The sequence below is a fragment of the Cotesia typhae genome, unplaced genomic scaffold (assembly GCF_013202065.1).
Source record: "Cotesia typhae breed Kobodo isofemale line unplaced genomic scaffold, CoteBio_Ctyphae contig_123, whole genome shotgun sequence".
Classification (NCBI taxonomy): domain Eukaryota; kingdom Metazoa; phylum Arthropoda; class Insecta; order Hymenoptera; family Braconidae; genus Cotesia; species Cotesia typhae.
Genome location: NW_027423715.1, coordinates 1,120,825 through 1,139,836, shown reverse-complemented (window position 1 = coordinate 1,139,836; position 19,012 = coordinate 1,120,825). Strand labels below are relative to the sequence as shown.

Sequence of the window (19,012 nt, the reverse complement as noted above, 5' to 3'; positions counted from 1 at the left end):
AATGCGTACGGTTTATAATGTAGAATGCCGAGTCTTACTTTTGTTAATTACAAATTTATATTTATATTTACATTTGTGTGTTGTAGGTAGTATATATATGGACAAACGGTTGAGATGTAGAAGAGATGAGACATTACATTCCGTGAGGCGGTGAGTGCACTAACGGGCTAATAAACCCCGGGGACGCTAATTAGCTGGTCATAAAACGATAAACGATGACACGACAGCCGGTTGACGATCGTACGGGAACATGCCGTTAGTTTTGTCTTTAGTTGATAACCCCGCCGGCTGATAAACTCTAAAGCCGAAGAGATTCCAGCTTCAATTTTAATGCGAGTGAGCATTTGCGTGCCAAAGTCCCATGTGTAAAAAAATTTTAATGCTACTCATCTGTATGAACTGCTGTAGTTTGTTTATTTTATGAGTTGAGGGTACCCACGTATGTTCATTGATTATTATCAATTATATTCAATAATGAAAATTTATTAACGACAAAATTTTAATTGATAAATAATACTATTAATATTTGCATTTATTAATTAACGAATTTTAATTATTGATTGTTTTAAATTACATAAATATTTGAACTTACTTGTGTATTTTTCAAAGTAATAAAGAATAAAAAAATTGTCAATTTATCTGAAGTACAAATTTTGAGAAAAATTGATTTTTTTTAATCTTGTTGATAAATTTTAATGTAAATAAAAATTAATAAAATGAAATTTTTACTTTTAATTAAATAAAATTAATTAATTTAATGTTGCTGAAATTATATAAAATATGTCACTTTTGAACATTTCTTAATAAATTATTATCAAGAGAATTTACCAGAAAATTATACTTGCAGAAAAAAAATATTGCTGCAATTTTGTTTAAAGATTAAAACTTATTTCTATTATCAATCTGAGCAAAAAATTTATACTGACAATTTTCTAAATTTTCAATCACTAATTTTGTAATTTTTTAACAAATGACTATTTGTTTTTATTAAAAAAAAAAATAAAGAATTCATTACTTTTTTTTAATATAAAAAGTATCTACCTCAAAGTGAATTTTATTTCATATGAATAAAATCACTTAAAAATCATCGACTCCATAAATGTTTTATTGTTTGACGAAAAATAAAAAATTATTGAGCTCAAGGACAATTAAAAAGCGAATTGGTGTCATTAATTTTTCCTGAGATTTTTCAGTCAGGAGATGAAAGATGAAATATGTATATGGTGGATGGATAATTGTAATTTAAATATAATTTGAATCTGAATTTGCTTTCTCGGGGATTGCGAATAAGTGCAGACAGAGTATCCTTTGTGTCTCTATCACGCGATTTATTGCAGACTTTGATTTCAGCGACACGACCCTCATTCTTTACGTTCTCTCTTCAGTATTTTCTTCTTTTTATTTTTTTTCGCATTTTCCTCCTTATATGCTGTTATTACTTCGCGAAGCCACATGTGAGTGAGTAGTAGATATTTATACGTACAATGTACTCCGGATAGATACATATGGGATGGAGCTCTTTTCTTTGTCATTGATGAAATGATGAAGCTCCCATCCAGTACCCAGCGGATAGTGCAGTGGATTGCATTAGAGATCGTTCAAGTATTATGTATTAGTTTACCAATATTTTACTTGGAATTTCCGTCACGCCCGCGAACGATGACACGATACGCCTAGACAAAGGAAATGTATATCGAGGAGAGTGTATATAAATGCTGGGTATGTACTAGGATGATGATGATGACGTAGACGTTACGGATCGCTACTATCGTCGAGCGATGACATCGCGGATTGTCAAGAAATCCGGACCGATGATGCAGCTTATATGTGTTTGTATTAGTATTGGGGTTCTATCAATGTTGACAGATGGTAATAAAGTTTCTTTTTATTTATTATTATTATTTTTGTCATTATAAATAATATTAATAAAATTTGAAAATTAATTAGCAATAATAATAGGGATTATTTTAATAATAATAATTTTGGAAATTTAAAAAAAATATAAATGTTATAAATTTTTTTAAATTACACGGATTAAATTTTTTTTTAATTAGAAAAAAAAATTTTTTTTCTAACGATTAAAAATCAAAAAATTATTTTTATTGTCTTATAAATAATAATAAAATATCTGCAATAAATGATAATAATAATAACAATAGAAAAAAATTCAAAATTTTGATCACGAAAAAAATAATAAACCCAATTTAACATATTTAGTAATAGTTAATTTGTTAATCTTTATCACTATTGAATCTAACATATCGATTTAAAAACAAAGTTAGACGATTAAGAAATAAATTTTCGTAACAACAATAAAACAGTTAGTTAAAGAAGCCCAAGATATACAACAATAGTTAGATTGATTTTCGTAAGAGAGTAAAAGAATTGCGTTTGACCGGGATCCGGTTGGTAGGTCACTCATCAATATGGAGTAGTATATAACCTATAGAGGTACAACACGATACTGTACGAGATACGATCATACAGTGCGAGAATATATGTATAATATATCCATATGTATGGAGGTGGTTTACCATATATATTATACAGAAGACTACAGACGACCCACTCAGCCCTCTGGCAAGAGTCCTTTGAAGGTTACAAGGCGGGTCCCGGTCCCAAGACTGTCATTCTTTGATTGGCTTTTAGAGCACGCCTGCATATATTTTTTATCTCCCTTTGTTTCATTTTCTATCTTCTCTCGGCTTGTTGTTATTCCGTTTAGTTTTTAGCTCGCTAGTGTTTTTTAATTTGCGCCTAGGCAAGGTTTCTATGGGAAACTACTTTTTACTTTTAGCGTTTTGTTTTTGGACAGCAAAAAAATCCTGTGGTCATTTACGGCCATAACTCATGGGAAAAAAAGTAATACTATTTACCACGCAGGCCTGCCTGTGTTTTTAAATTATTATCCAATGATATAATTGGTCCTAGCGCAATTATATTCCTTTACACGCTATCTTAATTGGATAATGTTTCTTTTTTTTTTAATGACCAGCAGCACAAATGCTGTAAAATAAGAAAGAAATAAAGAAAAAAAGAGAGAAACTAAAAATGAGACAGATAAATATAAATTACCCTGCAATTAAACTATTTTCCCATGAAATGGTTCTGCACCTCGACAATTCGGCACTCGACTACCCGGCAATTATTTGCGGTCCAAAAATCGAGAGAAAATAAATTTTACTTTTACTTAAATACAAAATACGAAAGACTGATCGGAGAATAAACAATAGGAGCTTCATTTCTTATTTCTTAGCTTCGAGTCGGTCCATTTCTATTGTGGCAGATCGATTATTCAAAGTCGACGGACCATTTGTCCATCGCGTCTCATCCTCATCGATGCCGTACCGACACGGGGTAGGAGAAAGGTAAGGGACTCATTTTACCTCAGCCGGTCTTATTGTTCCTTATTTTTTATTATTTTCACAAGCACGGGACTCTGTCTAAGACCGTTGCTCATCTCTCACGGTCCTTCTCAGGTAGATTCTCATACTCATGTCTCATCAGCTTTGGCGTCTCGCGTCAACGTTCATTCGTACCATCTCTCGAGAAAACACTAGTTTTCTTGCCTTAATTATCCCAGAACGGAACTTCACTCAAAACATAAGAGTGAATTAATAATAGAGGACGTCAATGAAAAAATTGAGTTTCAAGTTCTGTCGGGGTGTCTTGTGATGATCTCTCTATTTCAAAATATTAAAAATTTTAGGGCCTACCCGGAAAAATAGTATTTTAAATTCGGATTTTAATAACGGGGAGGTCAATTATGGAAAAATATAATTATATATGTTTTTTCGTATTATAAATTACTTATTTAAAAAATTACTATTGTTGTTTTATTTTTAAATCACTTTCATAGCTTTCAAAAATTTCTCATAAATTTCTTCGATAAAAATGTATCTATTAAAAAAATTCTATTTATCCCTTCACTAGATAAACAATAAACAATAACAAAATTATAAAAACCCCTTTCATAAATCTAAATCTAAATCTAAATCTAAATCCCAACATATACGTAACCCGTTCCACACAAGACAGAGAGAAACTCTCAACGTAATACAACACATATGTACATAATATAATAAAATACAATCTTCAATCTAATGTCTTTTTTAGACGCGTGTTCACAGTCACGATAAAGATCTACATGGCCTTGTCGATTTGTCCGTGATTATAATTTTAATATTAATATTAAATCATTGATTTAAAGCATCATTTGATCGGTATCTACAGATCTAACACAACAAAATAAATTATTTATTTTAACACTGTACCAATTTACCAACATCACCCTTTTAAATTGAAATTGCGGTCGACTTGATTTGATCATTCCAAAATACACATATCCCTCTCTTCCTTTTCTTTCCCCTTCTTCTATCCTCTGAACCTCGCATTTATGTTGTTATAATTATAATTATATAGCTGGTATTATTGTGGCTATAGAAACTTCCGGTAAAAAGCAAGATTACTCTTCAATAAAAAAAAAATATATATATATTGAAATATAAAAAATATATTTTAAATAGCTGAACTTTGGCCGATTTTCGGATGTATTTTAAATGGAATTTAAAAAATTAAAATATAACTGAGAATATATAAACAATACATAATGGATCAAAATATAAGAAAATATATTGAATATATATATTTTTTATGGTTTCATTACATTTAAAATATATTGATACGTACAAATATCGGCCAAAAATTTAACAATGCAAAATATATTTTTAATAAATATTTTATATTTATTTTTTATATTTTAACATATATTTTTTTTACAAATTTTTTTTATGGGCGATAATATAATATCGCTGTATCTGCTCATCTCTAAGCTGACTCTCTACTACATACTATATAACACAACCCCGTGGCGTCTGTCTGTTACAGATGTATAAAAATTAAAAAAAAACTTTTTGACTCGCGGCAAGTCTGTACATGTCTCAAAAGTCTGTACACATCAAGGCGCTGTTATACTTATACTTATATTCTATACATATATTGGTAGAGGTCAGAGAAGAAGAAGCTAATACAAGCGAGAATATGGTATTTAATGTTATAGTATAGGACTGAGGCTAAAGAGTTGGAGAACAGAGGGAATTTCGCCCCCTGGTGACATTTCCCATTCTTCTCGGCGCGCCATTACTGAGTCAAAGCTGCCGCCCCCGCGGGAAGTCGGACCAGAACTCGGTAATATAAGAACGCGACCAAGTTCACTTTTCAATCCCACCTGATCGGTTTTATTTTTTTTTTCTTTGTAACACAACTGGTCGGGTTGATGGAGCGAGCTCTAAGCCGGATAATTAAGATGTTAATCGATTGGAGATTGAATATATTTTTTTAAAAGTCAACAAAAGTTAGACAAATTTATCATAAGGAAAAGAAATTTTCAAAAGTTTCCTGGTTAGGTATTTTGTAAGTTTTTTATATAAATTGTTTTTTTGTACTTACTTATTTAGACAGATGACGAATTGTATTCATAAATTACTCGGTAATAATGTATTTTTTGAAATTATTTTTAGCCTTTAATTATTGTCGAGGATTATTATTTATTTATTTATTTAATTTTTTTTTTTTTTTTTTTTTTTTTGTAAGGAGGATATTGGAATTTGAAGAGAAAAATTAATGTCAATTTATTATTTTGGGTTCTATAATTAAGAGAATCAAAATATTTAGAAATTTTTGAATGATATTTGATAATAAAGAAGATAATAAGTAAGGAATTTTTCCGAGGAAAAGTTCAATGATTTTTTTAACTTTCAGAGTTTGAACTTTTTTTTTTAATTCAAAATTTTTTTGAATAATATCTCAGAAAATTAATCAGAATATTCGACAATGTTTTTTATTAAATAATTAGTGATATTGTCACTGATTTGTTATTGTTCATTGTAAAAATTGAATAAAAATAAATGCTACAGTATTTCTAATTAAAAAAAAATTTTAATCGCAATTTTTTTTCTCAAAAATTGTCTAAAAAAGTATTTATTAAATAAAAACATCACTAAAAAAAGGGTAAAGTTTGAATAGGTGAGTCTATAATGACCGGTTCAATTAAGATACCACTAAATTGCGGCGGGTATTTGCATATTAACGTTAAAAGGCTGTAATCATACGTAACGTGCCGCGGGTAAAACGATATTTTGTATTCGATATTATATTATGTTATACATTCGAGAATAATTGTGTCGCGTGTCCTCTTACACTAATCAGTATTACATATTTCATAATTACAATTATTATCTCTTATCTCACGGATGGATTTCAGCCGTGATTATTTCTTAAAAAAAAAAAAAAAATAAAATAAAAAAAAACGAGTGTTAGCATTATCCATATGTTAGTATGGAGCCTGGCATAATTTAAACGCGGCAGTATTTCAAAAACTGCAATAAAACGGACCCCCTGGGATTTGGGACAAGTCCGTAGAATTTGGCGACAAGTCTGAGGACTAGTCAGCCTGTGTTATGTTTATATATATAGATATTTTTTTTATTTTTTCTAAAAAATGTCGGCCCTACACGAGAGTCAGATGATGTCGTGCGTGAAAGTGAAATTGACCGGATATCGTCGCGCCTATTTCTCTGTCGTGTTTTTGTTAACCTCAACTCGTAAATATCATCGAGCCGGCGTTAATTTTGTTATTTTTTATCCGTTTTATGTTTAGCTTTCTTGGGAGTTGAGATTATTATAAGTATGAGTACCTCGAATGAACGCATCCTGCTGTTAGCACGTGCTGTGAAGAGACGCGAAGACGCGAACAAGAATGCTAAATATACAGCATACAGATATGATAAGAGCACAAGTGCAAGGATAAAAATTCAGAGCAGACTTATACTTTGTTTTCCCACCCGCTAATTACTCGATGCTAATTCTCCGCTGGGTTCTGCTCAACAAAAACGAGAGTTGCCCCCAATTAACAGGAACAATATTTGAATTTTAAATATCTCTGCTCAATTTTTATTTTATTTTCTTTTTTTTAACTCCTTCAAGGATCACTTAATTTAGAGCTTACATCCGCATTTTTCTGTTTTAATAATTCATTTTATTTAAGTTTACATTTTTTAATAAAAATTATTGATTATATTTAGAAGTTATTTAAAAAAAGTAAAAAGTATATGACTGATGCATCGCCATCAATATCACCTAAGAAAACTCCACAATACATCTTTTGATAAATGATGTTTACAAGACGAAAGACGATGTAAAAAAAAATGACTACTCATAAAATATAAAAACCGTCTTGTATTTTATGAGAACTATTAATAGAGCAATCGCAAAAATGTGTACCAAGAATATAAGCGTTTGTTTGTGTAAACCAAGTAGTGTGATAAATCCTAATCAAAATGCGAATCATGCCGAAAATAAAAGCTATTAGCCACTACACGTGAAAAAAATTTTTAATTCGGCTTGATATGTCCATAAATAAATTTTAATAGGTTCTAATATGTTTATATTAGCCTGAATACGATATTTAATTGGTCATGTTAAATCGTATTTGCTTTGATATAGCTTCATGCGTACTTATAAGAGTTAATGTGTCAATAAAATATGATTTTATATGGTCATAATCGCCCATACATTATTTTTTTTAATTAGTGCTGAAATTTTCCAACAGATGTCGCATAGTGGCTGAATTTTCTCCTGAGAAGAAAGTTAACTTTCAGACATTACGTTCTAAAATAAAAATATTTTTTTTAGCTTTCTAAAGAGCTTATTTGCCATTGGTCTTTTATTTCATTAATTATTAAACGAACTTTTTTTTTATAGAACATGATAATTGATGTACAGATTTTTGGAAAAAGTTATAAAATTAAAAACCATACTAAAAATTTATTTTTATTATTACTTATAGCCTGATATATTATATATGATTATACAAACTCTTAGCAGCAAATATTTCCGTGAATATTCATTATTAAAAACATTAAAACCCTCAAAAGTTTGAATTTCATCGCTAATAACAAATTGAACAATTAAATGAAATAATTTATCACTCAGCTGGGTTCGCCGTAAAAGTGGAAACTAACTCGAGAACTCTGAGAGTCTCAACGAGGCTATTCAGAAATTTTATCGGCGATCATTAGCAAACTTTTATTTTAGCGGAGACACCAAAATTGCTGATCCATAAATTTTTATTTTTTTACTAAATTGAATAAGAACCATCAGACATTCTCGTTCTTTTAATTTGATTTTAATTCTAGAAATAAAAGTGTGTGATTTCAGTCGATTCGTCTTATCTCAAGCTAGCACGTGCGGTAAGTCCTCAAGACTCGATGAGCTTAAAAAAACCGAGTAAAAAAGCATCACAAGCCGATTTAGGTGTCTCGGACAAGCGGAGCTTTGTATGCGAGTTTAAAAGCGGTGAGCAGCCCTTTACTTTTATCATTATTAAATAAAATGAAATTTAATCGAGCTGGCGATCTGAAACCCGAGCGGACTTTGTCAAGTCTGGATCGTCTGTGAGAGTAGAGAGAAGACTAAAAAATTTTCGAGTGAGAATAAAAAGGCGGTGTTGTTCAAGTAATAACTAATCACTAACGAGTTATAAGTAATAGTGGCTCGGCGATGTGAATGGATAAAATTTATGAATAAAGTGATTATTATGGGAGTAGTTAATAACTTTTGGGCAAAGTGTACTCGATCATTATTTGGCTGGATCTCAGCAAGTCTATCGACCCATCAACGTGTGGGTTACATGCCGACGAAACACCCCTGGGGGCACGGCAAGTGGTGCGTAACTAACCTCACGCACGCTTCGCACGCATTCAACGCGATCACTGGGCTCCATTCATAATATTACATATATGTATACACTGATACTGATGGTGCTGGTGCTCTTCCTCTTCCTCCACATATATAATGTAACTAACTGCCCACTAAGTTGTAAGTTATAAGCAATGAGAATATATGAGACACCAGTTGTTCAATCTTCATTACAATTCGGGCTGTAATCGCCAAAAATTTATTTACATTTTTCCTCGGTATTTATAATTTATTCACTTTTAAGCTTTTTTTGCTTACCGAGCATTAATTTACGGCAAAATTATTATTATTAGAAATCTCGGAGATGTTTGCAATAAAAGGATGTTTAAACTGTTGATTAATTAATTTATTCGGAGATAATTTTTTCATTAATTAAATTTAACTAAATAATTTTCACCTACTAAAATTTTTTTTTTTTTTTTTTAAGTACATTGATGACAAGAAGTTTTATCTGAAATGTCCCCAGCGTAACGTAAAATTTTCAAAATAATCATAAGATTGTCTTGTTTGGTGACCACGTAGTTTTCCTCAGTTCGGCACAAAGGAACAGGATGATCAGGAATAAGAATCTCGGACGTTATCTCCCCCGTAAATATATATTAATGCGGCGTGATATATCTCTTAGCGGTCTTGAGGGACAAAACCTTAAATATTGTATAAGTTGGTCCACGGCGCTCCGCTGGGACTAAATCTCAGTGATAGATCGTCCGCCGCTGACTGTCATAACAACTCACAAATGTTTTTCTTAATAATATACCTTTGCGTCGTATCACTAATAATTCATTTTATTCTCACTCAACATTTGTATAAAACATTCTTTCCTCCTACTCAAACTTTCTAACTATACAAGAAATAGATTATAATTTTCTATATATGTTTTTTACAATCACTGCATTTTTTTATTATAAATTGACAATTAAGTAGTGACCTAATATCACCAAAAAATTTTACTGATTCAATTTTAAAAAATAATATTCAAAAAAAATTTCTAAATATTTCTTATTGAAATAAAAGCAATGAAAAAAATAATTTCATCATTATAAAATATTTAAATGTTCAAATTCTTCTAATTTTAAAACCTGAAATTACTTTTTCATCGAAAAATTCAAAGTTTTTTCTTAAAAAAAAAAAAATAATAACTCCCACAACAATTAAAGATTAACAGTAATTTTATAAACTATATTATTACTTTTTAATTTGTAATAATCACTAACTAAAATAAAAAAAAAAATTTGTCACTCTAAATTATTAAAAATTTTTCTTATTCAATTCCAAAAAGTACTAAAATTTTCTACGTCCATAATTCCAACAATAAAAAAATTAATTAATTAAAAAAGCTAAAATTAATAAACAGATTCTAATTAGGCACCCTTGCCCCTAACTCCAAGCATGATCAAACAGGGAGAATACTTATATATTCCACTTAGTCGTTTGGGCTCCTTGATCTTAATTTGCCGCGGGACAAATTTCGCGGTGCGCGTTATTGGATTCGTCCTGATAATTCACTCCTAAATCATCGCAGGGTACAAAGTTGACTAAACTCCCCTTCCGTTTCCCTTCTAGTAGCTCGGTGGAGGTCATGAACACGTATACGTATAATATAAGATAAACGTTAAAGGGTTAGCAATATAACGTGGCTCTAATTTTCGCGTAGTCTCGGTGGAGTCGTGGATTATGCAGGACTAAAGGGTTATAATTCTCGCGGGACATGTGCGTCGACACACCATGACACTACTTGCCCTTTGTAAATGCAGAACAGAACCTAATACCACAACATTTACCGACTTAATTTTACCGCTAGACTTATACGTCGTCTTTCGTCTTTGATCTTCGGTCTTAATCTTGAGATTCGATAGCCAATTTTTTGTTTTTCATCGCAGTCTTTCTTGAGTCGTTACAGTCTCAAGCCATTGAACCTTGTGTTATATTAATATTAATATATAAATTGATATCATACCGTAAATAAGCTTGGAAATCGGTAAATACGAGAAATTTCGTGGAAAAGATAAACGCAGGAGAAGATACTGCTCATGTGAGTGGAAGTGCTCGAGTGGTGGTGATATATTTAATGAAGGAGGTTATCGACATGACAACCGGCCTATGACATCGATCAGTCTATGTCAAGTTGTTGTATTATCGTTAAACATTAAACATTAATTATTATTGCTTTCTTGACACATTCATTATCATTAATGCCTTTATAAAACATCATCACTCATTATTGTATTATAATTTATAATATATATGCTCTCGTATTTTTTACACGATACTTAAATAAAATTGTCAAGACAAAGTACAACAATTTATTGATTAATTTTTATTTTAAATGTTGTAATAAATTACGCTGCGTAAGCTTATTTTTCATTTTTTTTTCTCTATTTATGAATTATCTTTAGAAACAGGTTGCTCAACGGTTATTTCCACCCGGAAAATTTTGTGTATGTATATTTCGTTTTACGGGTTTTAGTCTAAACACCCGCTCATCAATAGTGTAAACTACGACTGACAAAATCCAGGAGCGAACTCAGATACCAGAGAAATAATTTTAGATTATTTAAATTTAGTTTATGTTTTTTTTTTGTCGCACATTTTTAGCTTTATTCTATTATATTGATAAATTGTGATAAGGCTCTAAAACAATTATCGTAAAATTTTTGATGATTTTTTTCTAATTATAATCATTCTAATTATAATCATAAAAAATTTATGAATTATAGTAATGACAAAATACTATTTAATAAATAAATTGAAAAAATTTTTGAAGGTTCTACAAAGAAATATTTTTGAAAAACAACGAAATTAATCAACATTTAAAAAGTAGACAAATCAATAATATCGCAAATTAATTTATAATCAATATTAGTACATTTGATAAATGAAACTCAAGAAATAACTAGCATAATAGTGTAATGTCAAATAATAACATATAAGTTAGATAGAATATGTACAATAAAACTCAGCCGTCAAGGAGCCCGTTGATGCGATTGCGTTTGGAGGTTTTATGGATCATCAAAGAGATTTACTGGCAAGCCGTTCCGCAACCCGCTGGTAATTAAACCGTCGTATCAGCTCCATACCACGTCGAGATGCTCAGTGTCGTCGCACATTTTGCCCTTTGACTTTTATCCAACTCTGTGACTGATTTCCAACAACCAGTCATTGTTTATTTTTTTTATTTATTTAATTAACTCGGTATATACTTAATAAATTTTTAAAATAATGTGATCTGCAAAATGTAACATTCAAATATTAAATTTGCGTGTTCACGTTAATTATACGACAGAGTAATACTTGATACTTAGTAGCATGTAAAATAATTTAAATAAATAATACCTTGAAGAACGGAACTATAAAGGACTAAAAAGTACACGTTGTATACATAAATAAATATTTAGGACTTTTATTACCCAGAGAAATTATTATTATATTTATTAATTTAATATTTGTGTTACTGGTGTTCGTAAAAGTAAAGACTCAAGACTTGGACTCGCTACAAATTAAATGCTCTTATAGGCTGTTAGAAATTTCGCGGAGAAACGATGATATCGCGAGTCACGAAATAGGGGTACGCCTTGCCTGCTTAGTTGGGTTATGACTTACAAATAACTCCGCCGCGATCCAATTAGATTGCGACTTTATTAAAATGTGAATGCAAATATGTAAATCATTATAATTTTTTCCTTTTCATTATAATCTTTTATATTAAAAATAAACTGGTGTTATGAATATTACGAATATTATGTGATTTAATTAAGAGTGAAAAAAAAGTTTTTTTGAAATGCTAGTATGTCTTACTCAAGTCAGAATAAAAATTATATTTTATGCATTGATATAAAAATTGAATTGATTTAAGAGGAAAAATTTTGAATCAAATAAAATTTACTTTATTTAATTAAATAAAAGATTCAACTAAAATTTTTCGACAGTTTAAAATTTGAATTGGAACTTAAAATATTAATTGAATAAATTTTCATCATTTGGGCTTTTAAAATTTTCCAGATGAAAATAAATTCAAAATTTAATTCACAAAAAGGTTTTTTTTCTTAAATCAACTCAATTTTTTAATTTAAATTTCATTAAAAACAAAAATTTTGAATTTTAATCACAAAAAAAAAAAAACAAATGATCAACTATTTAAAGCAATGTCTTGAGTAAACAATTATATGTCCAGTGAGAAAAAGTAATTAGATTAAGCTTTAATTGCAAGCGGCTCATTGTGCCTCGTAACCATGAAAAGCTCGTCTGTCTCCGAGGTGCAGTTCTAAGCTTGTATTTACATCTCTCCTGAGAGACAAAGGCCCTCTTTCTCCTTTCTTCTCCTACGGACACAGGGAGCAATAGCAAAAGAGCCGCGAGGGCTCCAGGAAGGACCTGATGGCTAAAGAACCCCTTTCGCAGCAGTTTACCATTCCCTCTGGTCGTCTTAAAAGAAAGGGTTAATTAAAAACAACAAAAGCATCCGCGCCATTAGCGCCCGTTTGTATGCAAGCCAATTATGTTATTTTTTATTTCTTTTTTCTTCCCGTTATCAAGAAAGCTTAACCTATCACCCATCGCGCTAACAAGTTAACTCATTTTATTTTTTACGATATAGGATAACATTTTTAGTTATTAATTTATATCATCAGTACTAAAATTTTCAATTATTAAATTACTAACTAATTATCCATAATTTTCTAACAACAGATTATTATTATAATAATAAATCCAAAAATTGACTGTAAAAAAAATTAATTGACGCTTTTTAAAATAGGCGAAGGTATTATTATTATTAAATGTGAGTTAAAAAATCGAAAAAAAAAAATGAAAGGTAATAATGACTTAAAGAAGATGTAAAAATAATTAAATACTGTCGGCACTTTGTCGCGGTCACGAAACTGTCAATCACCTGCAATACCAGGCGACACATTAATTAAAATTTATTTCATCGCTTTATGACCACATTACAATGTATAAACTCTGTGGTTTAAAATGTAATAATAAAAAAAAAAAATAAAATAAAAAACATCCGACCTCTGACTTTTATTGAGATCCTATCCGTGTTTTTTATTGGCCACCATCGTACTTATATGTACATTTAAATGTGACGAGTTAAAAATTTAAAAGCAGAGGTAGCAATCAAAGATTTATCCGAGTTTTTATTTAGTATCACGTACGGAGTATAAATTACCCTTTTCCGGTCCAGTGAAAAAGCAGCAGCCGAAATGGTCGTCCGTTTATTCGTAGGTGATGGATTCGAAAAGTCTGTATAGTATAGTATTAGAGAGAGAAAGAGAGAAAGAGAGAGAGGCGTAAGAAGACAAGCGATGTGTGTATGTGAGAGGACTTGTAAAATTCCGGGACTGATAAAATACTGCGGTAATAGTTGATACAAGTGCTGCACAGACTCTGCTGTGTCAGTATTATTACACACGGAGATATTACATAGACGAGATATCCCTAGATATATTGGCACACATTACGGCTAACATATGTTCATGAAAACATTTTCACGTCATTTATTCTGGAGCAGTGATTACGGTGAAAAATATGAGAGCACGCGGATGATGATTATAAACAAGCCCACCCGTACAGTTCGGTCATCGCTTACCTCCGATTTATATTTATATACGCGTTCCAGGATTATTTAATTAATCCGCGTAATTGCCGATTATTACATGGTGTGTCGGTACTTTCTATCTCATCCTCGTTCTCATTCCGATCGCTGCTGTTTTGCTCGTAATTAATTACGTTTTTTTTGTATTAAAAAATCATCTCGTCATTTTTATTTATCTTTTTTTTTTTTTGTTATTATGTCAATTATTAATATTTTTATTATCACTGTTAATTCTTCCTTTAGGAGAATCTAATTAAAGGAAATTAAGTTTATAATTCTTCGTTTTGGCTCAACCATTTCAAACCTTGTTTTGTTTATGTATTCCGATATTGTATATTTTCATTTGTTTTGTACTTATTTATCTAAAAAATTTTTCTAAAAAGCCTAATTAAATATTATAAATAAAAAAATTATTTTTATTTTAAAACTTAATATCTGAAAATTCAACTCTTTTTTGGGGAGAAGATTCAGCGACTATACGCCATCTGTTGGATATTTTCGGAACTATTTTTTAAAAAATATCACGAGTAATCTATGAAAATATAAATAAAATATTTAGTGCAATTTATAGGATAAAAGTAACACAAGTATACGTAAAAATTAAATAAATTCCCGGGGGACTTTATCTTATATTCGGAAGTATTCACCCTCATGGCGACATCGTTTGTCATACACGTCGACTCGGATATTTATTTCCGATGGCAGTTGATACAAGTGTAAGTGTAGATGAAGATAAGTGACGGGGGTCAAATCAGAGCGAGGTGCCAAAAATATTTTCATTTTCCCTTTTTCTTTTTTATTTTTTTTTTTTTTATCAAATCTATCCTACATGAACACTGAGACAAATAACTTATCCGTCCGAGTCGATCTTCGGGCAAACATTAATCTGTATCAGCCGCCCCATCAATGTTTAATCGTAATTGAGAAATAGCTGATATTGAGATACTGTAAATGTAGGTTCAAAAATTGTTTTTTTTTTATTTTCTGATTTCTTGGAATGGAATTCCTCGTTATACTAAATATATTGTAAATTTTAAATTGCTATAGTTTAATGACTTTGGATTACAATAAGGAAACAATCAACAAGCTAACTAACAAAATGTAAATATAAAAGGCGACAGTGCAAAAAGTGATAGGACGATGACAGAAAAGCGTTTAACAGATTCACCAGGATATTATGTTATATTGAGAAGGGGAACAGACGCGTGGCGTCGTAAAGCGCCGCGGCGCCTCGTTGTTTACAGCCCCGGCCCACCAACCTCGCAGCGATATGTTGGTGTTATGTTAGTATTATACTCGTGTTAGTCTGCGTATGTAAGCTCATATTATATTATATCAAGTAAAGTCTATTTTTAATCTGACGTCATTCTATCGCCTGTCTCGGCTAAACCGCACCAGAAGAACTAAACAGCTCTCTACTCTCGACAGTTTAAATTGCGGTTCCATTTAATGTCCTTCGAATTACTTACTACCGACTATCGTGTGCTCAAACTATTACTAAAACTACATGTAAATTATTTTGGCAAAAAAAAATCAAATTTTTCTACAGTAATTTTTTTTTCTACTAAAGTCACTTTCAAATTATTCTAACAAAAAATTAATAACTTTAAATTCTCCAATTTTGTTTTTTTTTTAAATAATTTTTTTTTTAAAAAAAACGAGCCAAATTTTTCTACAATAAATTTATTTCTACCAAAATTAGATTTCACGTAAATCAATACGAAATGTATGACATCTTAAAAGTTAGTAAGAATAATAAGTCTTAATAAAGTAACAAGATAAATTGATGCATTAGTGACGAAGGGACGCACGTTGCTTCTCTAATCGAAAAAAAAAAAAAAAAAAAAAAAAAAAAAAAGGGAAAATCAGCATTTATATAATATGATACATCGTCATTAGCATTAGTTCAATATGAGAACAAATAGTCCCGGTGAAAAGTTTTAAAAAGGCCTCTACTCTACTCTCTTAGCGCACCCCCTGTCGATCGAAAGCGCCCGAGGTGTTCTCACCATACCCGGGAAGCTCACCACCCCCATGCTGTTTATTAGCGAGGTTGTCACTTCGGTAACGCCTCTCCTGATTTATAAACCTCTAAAATGCATGTAATGTAAAATGTATAATAATAAGATACCGATCCCACAACTCTCTTTGTCTCTACTTTGTTCAACTCAACCCGCCGCCAGGGGTGCTGGCATGTAGATTGCTCCAGCTGCCCTTACAGATGTAACCACCAGATGGTTGGATTTTTAATCCATCATTTCTTAATTTTACATTAAACTCCAACATTCGATTGCCCAGTAATTATTGTAATTTGTAATATTTATGTCTTTTTTTTCTTTAGAACTTCGAAAGGTGCTAACGATTAATGTTCTACCAAACAATTTTATTATACGTTTCGATATTTTATATCCTTTGAAATTATAACAATAAAATTTTATCCTCAATCATTTGTATTTTTTTGTAATTTATAAAATTTTTATTTTGTTTAAAAATTTTATTTATTCAAAATTAAATAAAAAGTTTGAAATTTATTGAGAGCAAAAAGACATAAAATTTCCAAATTTATTTTTTCAATCTTCTTTATATTAAATTATCAAATTTCTCGATGCTCTATCGATCAAAATATTCAACGAACTCACTGTTATACAGCATAAATATATATTATACAACAATTTGAAATTATAATTATTCAATCAACGAGTAAAAAAAGGCTGTTATGTATCTAATAAATTTATAAAAAGTCTGAAATCATTAAGAGCGACTTCATCACTCATGTGGACACTCAGAAGATCGTCCCGAGGCGGAGGCAGCACGACTGGACCCCGAGGCTGATTTTTCTTGGTACTGAAGGAACGATAAATAAAATATCGAGGGATAGACACTCTTCAAACCAGCGACACACACACTCATGTGTGTAATGTAATGTAATATAGAGATGCAGGAGTGTAGAGTGTAGAGCGCGAGATGGCAAATGAAAAATGCCCAGACGATCAATGTAAATATATTCATGATGTGGGGTGTAACGGGTAGTCTCTTACTCATTCTCTTCTCATGTATACATATACACGCATACATATATACCAGCTCCTTATCCAATACACTCACCCGTAAGGGTACGATGGGGTTTCGCCCGTCAAGGACCCGATGGCAGTTGGACGGCACATAATTCATCCTTTGGCAGCTCATTACAATTTTAAAAAAATCTTTTGTCAGCTCACTTTCGATTCAGTCTCGGCTGCCCAAATAAAACCATCTGATTCGGTATCTCGGCTCTTTTATTATTATATCGCGTATCTGCTCTCTACTCTCTCATGTATATAATATCTATATATATGTTATGTGTTGTTATATTCCTGCTCGATGAAAATAAATAAAATGTTGACATGACATTTTAAGTAGCGTCACTAAAAATAACTTTTAATAAATGCTCCTCATGCGTGTTCATTCAGGACTGAGTTAAGACACTGGAGAACAAAAAGTGTCTTAAGATGTGTGTCCAAATTTTAATTTTAATAATTTAACCAAAAATGTTAACTTGATTCAAATAAAAAAATTCTTCAACTGAGTTTTCCGTGATTTAAGTAAATTTTACTCGATCCAGGAATTTTTTATCTTGATACAAAATAAAAAATTTCTTCGCAACAATTTATTTTTTCTATAAGGGAAGTAAATTTTTGACTCTTTTTTTATAATAAAAAAAAAGATAAAAGTTGTGCAATAATCTCGTATGAGCAACGAAAAATCTCTAGAGACCCGGTCAGTGAAATTTATATGTATTCCATACCTTGGTTGAAGAAGCAGTTCCAATCTATCGGGTCAAGCAGACGGAATTTTAAACGCCGTTTCCGATATCACAATATTATTCATTTTTTTATTTTATTCCTCACGAATTCAAGGCACTGCGTACCAACGGTGAGCTATATACTACAGTGCAGTACGATCTTAGATGTATTGTATGGTGTTATACAATCGACAGTTCACCTAGTGTAGTATAGGTGGCTGTAAAACTTACGAGAGCATAAAAATATAAAAGTCCAGTACAGGTTGCAAGAAGTTTAAATGGAAACATAAATATATATGAGCTACAATATAATGTAATATAATATAATAGTATAAAGCATGGTCAGAATGAGGACGAAGGATCTAAGGAAGGGGGCACTGGTCATCCGTAGAAAATTGAATTCCGTCCCCAAGGACTAGGATGAGCTATGCCGACATTTAGAAACAAATATGCCCTTTATTTCAGCAATTTATGGCTGACCGAGGGCGGAAAACGTTTGCGAGAATTCTAAATTCGATTGTAATTTATAATTGTAATTTGGACTTACCGTGGAGGACCCAGCCGTGGTGACACTTGTCGCAGTACCGGAGGTGTCGCTTTCCAGGGGTGAATGAGTCGCAGGTACAGCCGGTCAAAGTGCATCGGATTGACTGCAAAAGAAGAAATTACAAATTGTAGATTGTAAATTGGTATGAGTGTGAGCGATGGATAAAATAAACTTATTTGGAGAGTGAGAGATGGGGTGTGGTCATCCTGAAAATTAGTGACCGGGGTTATAAGACCCAGAGGAAAACGGATTTTAAGGAACCGAATATCGCCCTCGTAAAATTGAAATTAACCCCGAGGGAATTTCGAAGATATTCCGTTTATTATCGCTT

The 19,012-nt window shown here is 31.1% G+C and overlaps 1 protein-coding gene across 1 annotated transcript in view; it reads right to left on the bottom strand.

Moving 5' to 3' along the window:
- Window positions 1–19,012, bottom strand: part of LOC141533987 (uncharacterized) — a 137,716-nt gene that overhangs the window by 77,794 nt on the left and 40,910 nt on the right. Inside the window, exon 3 of the mRNA XM_074253111.1 lies at window positions 18,682–18,784. Within this exon, the coding sequence (XP_074109212.1) occupies window positions 18,682–18,784 (103 nt within the window). The remainder of the gene's footprint in view (window positions 1–18,681; window positions 18,785–19,012) is intronic.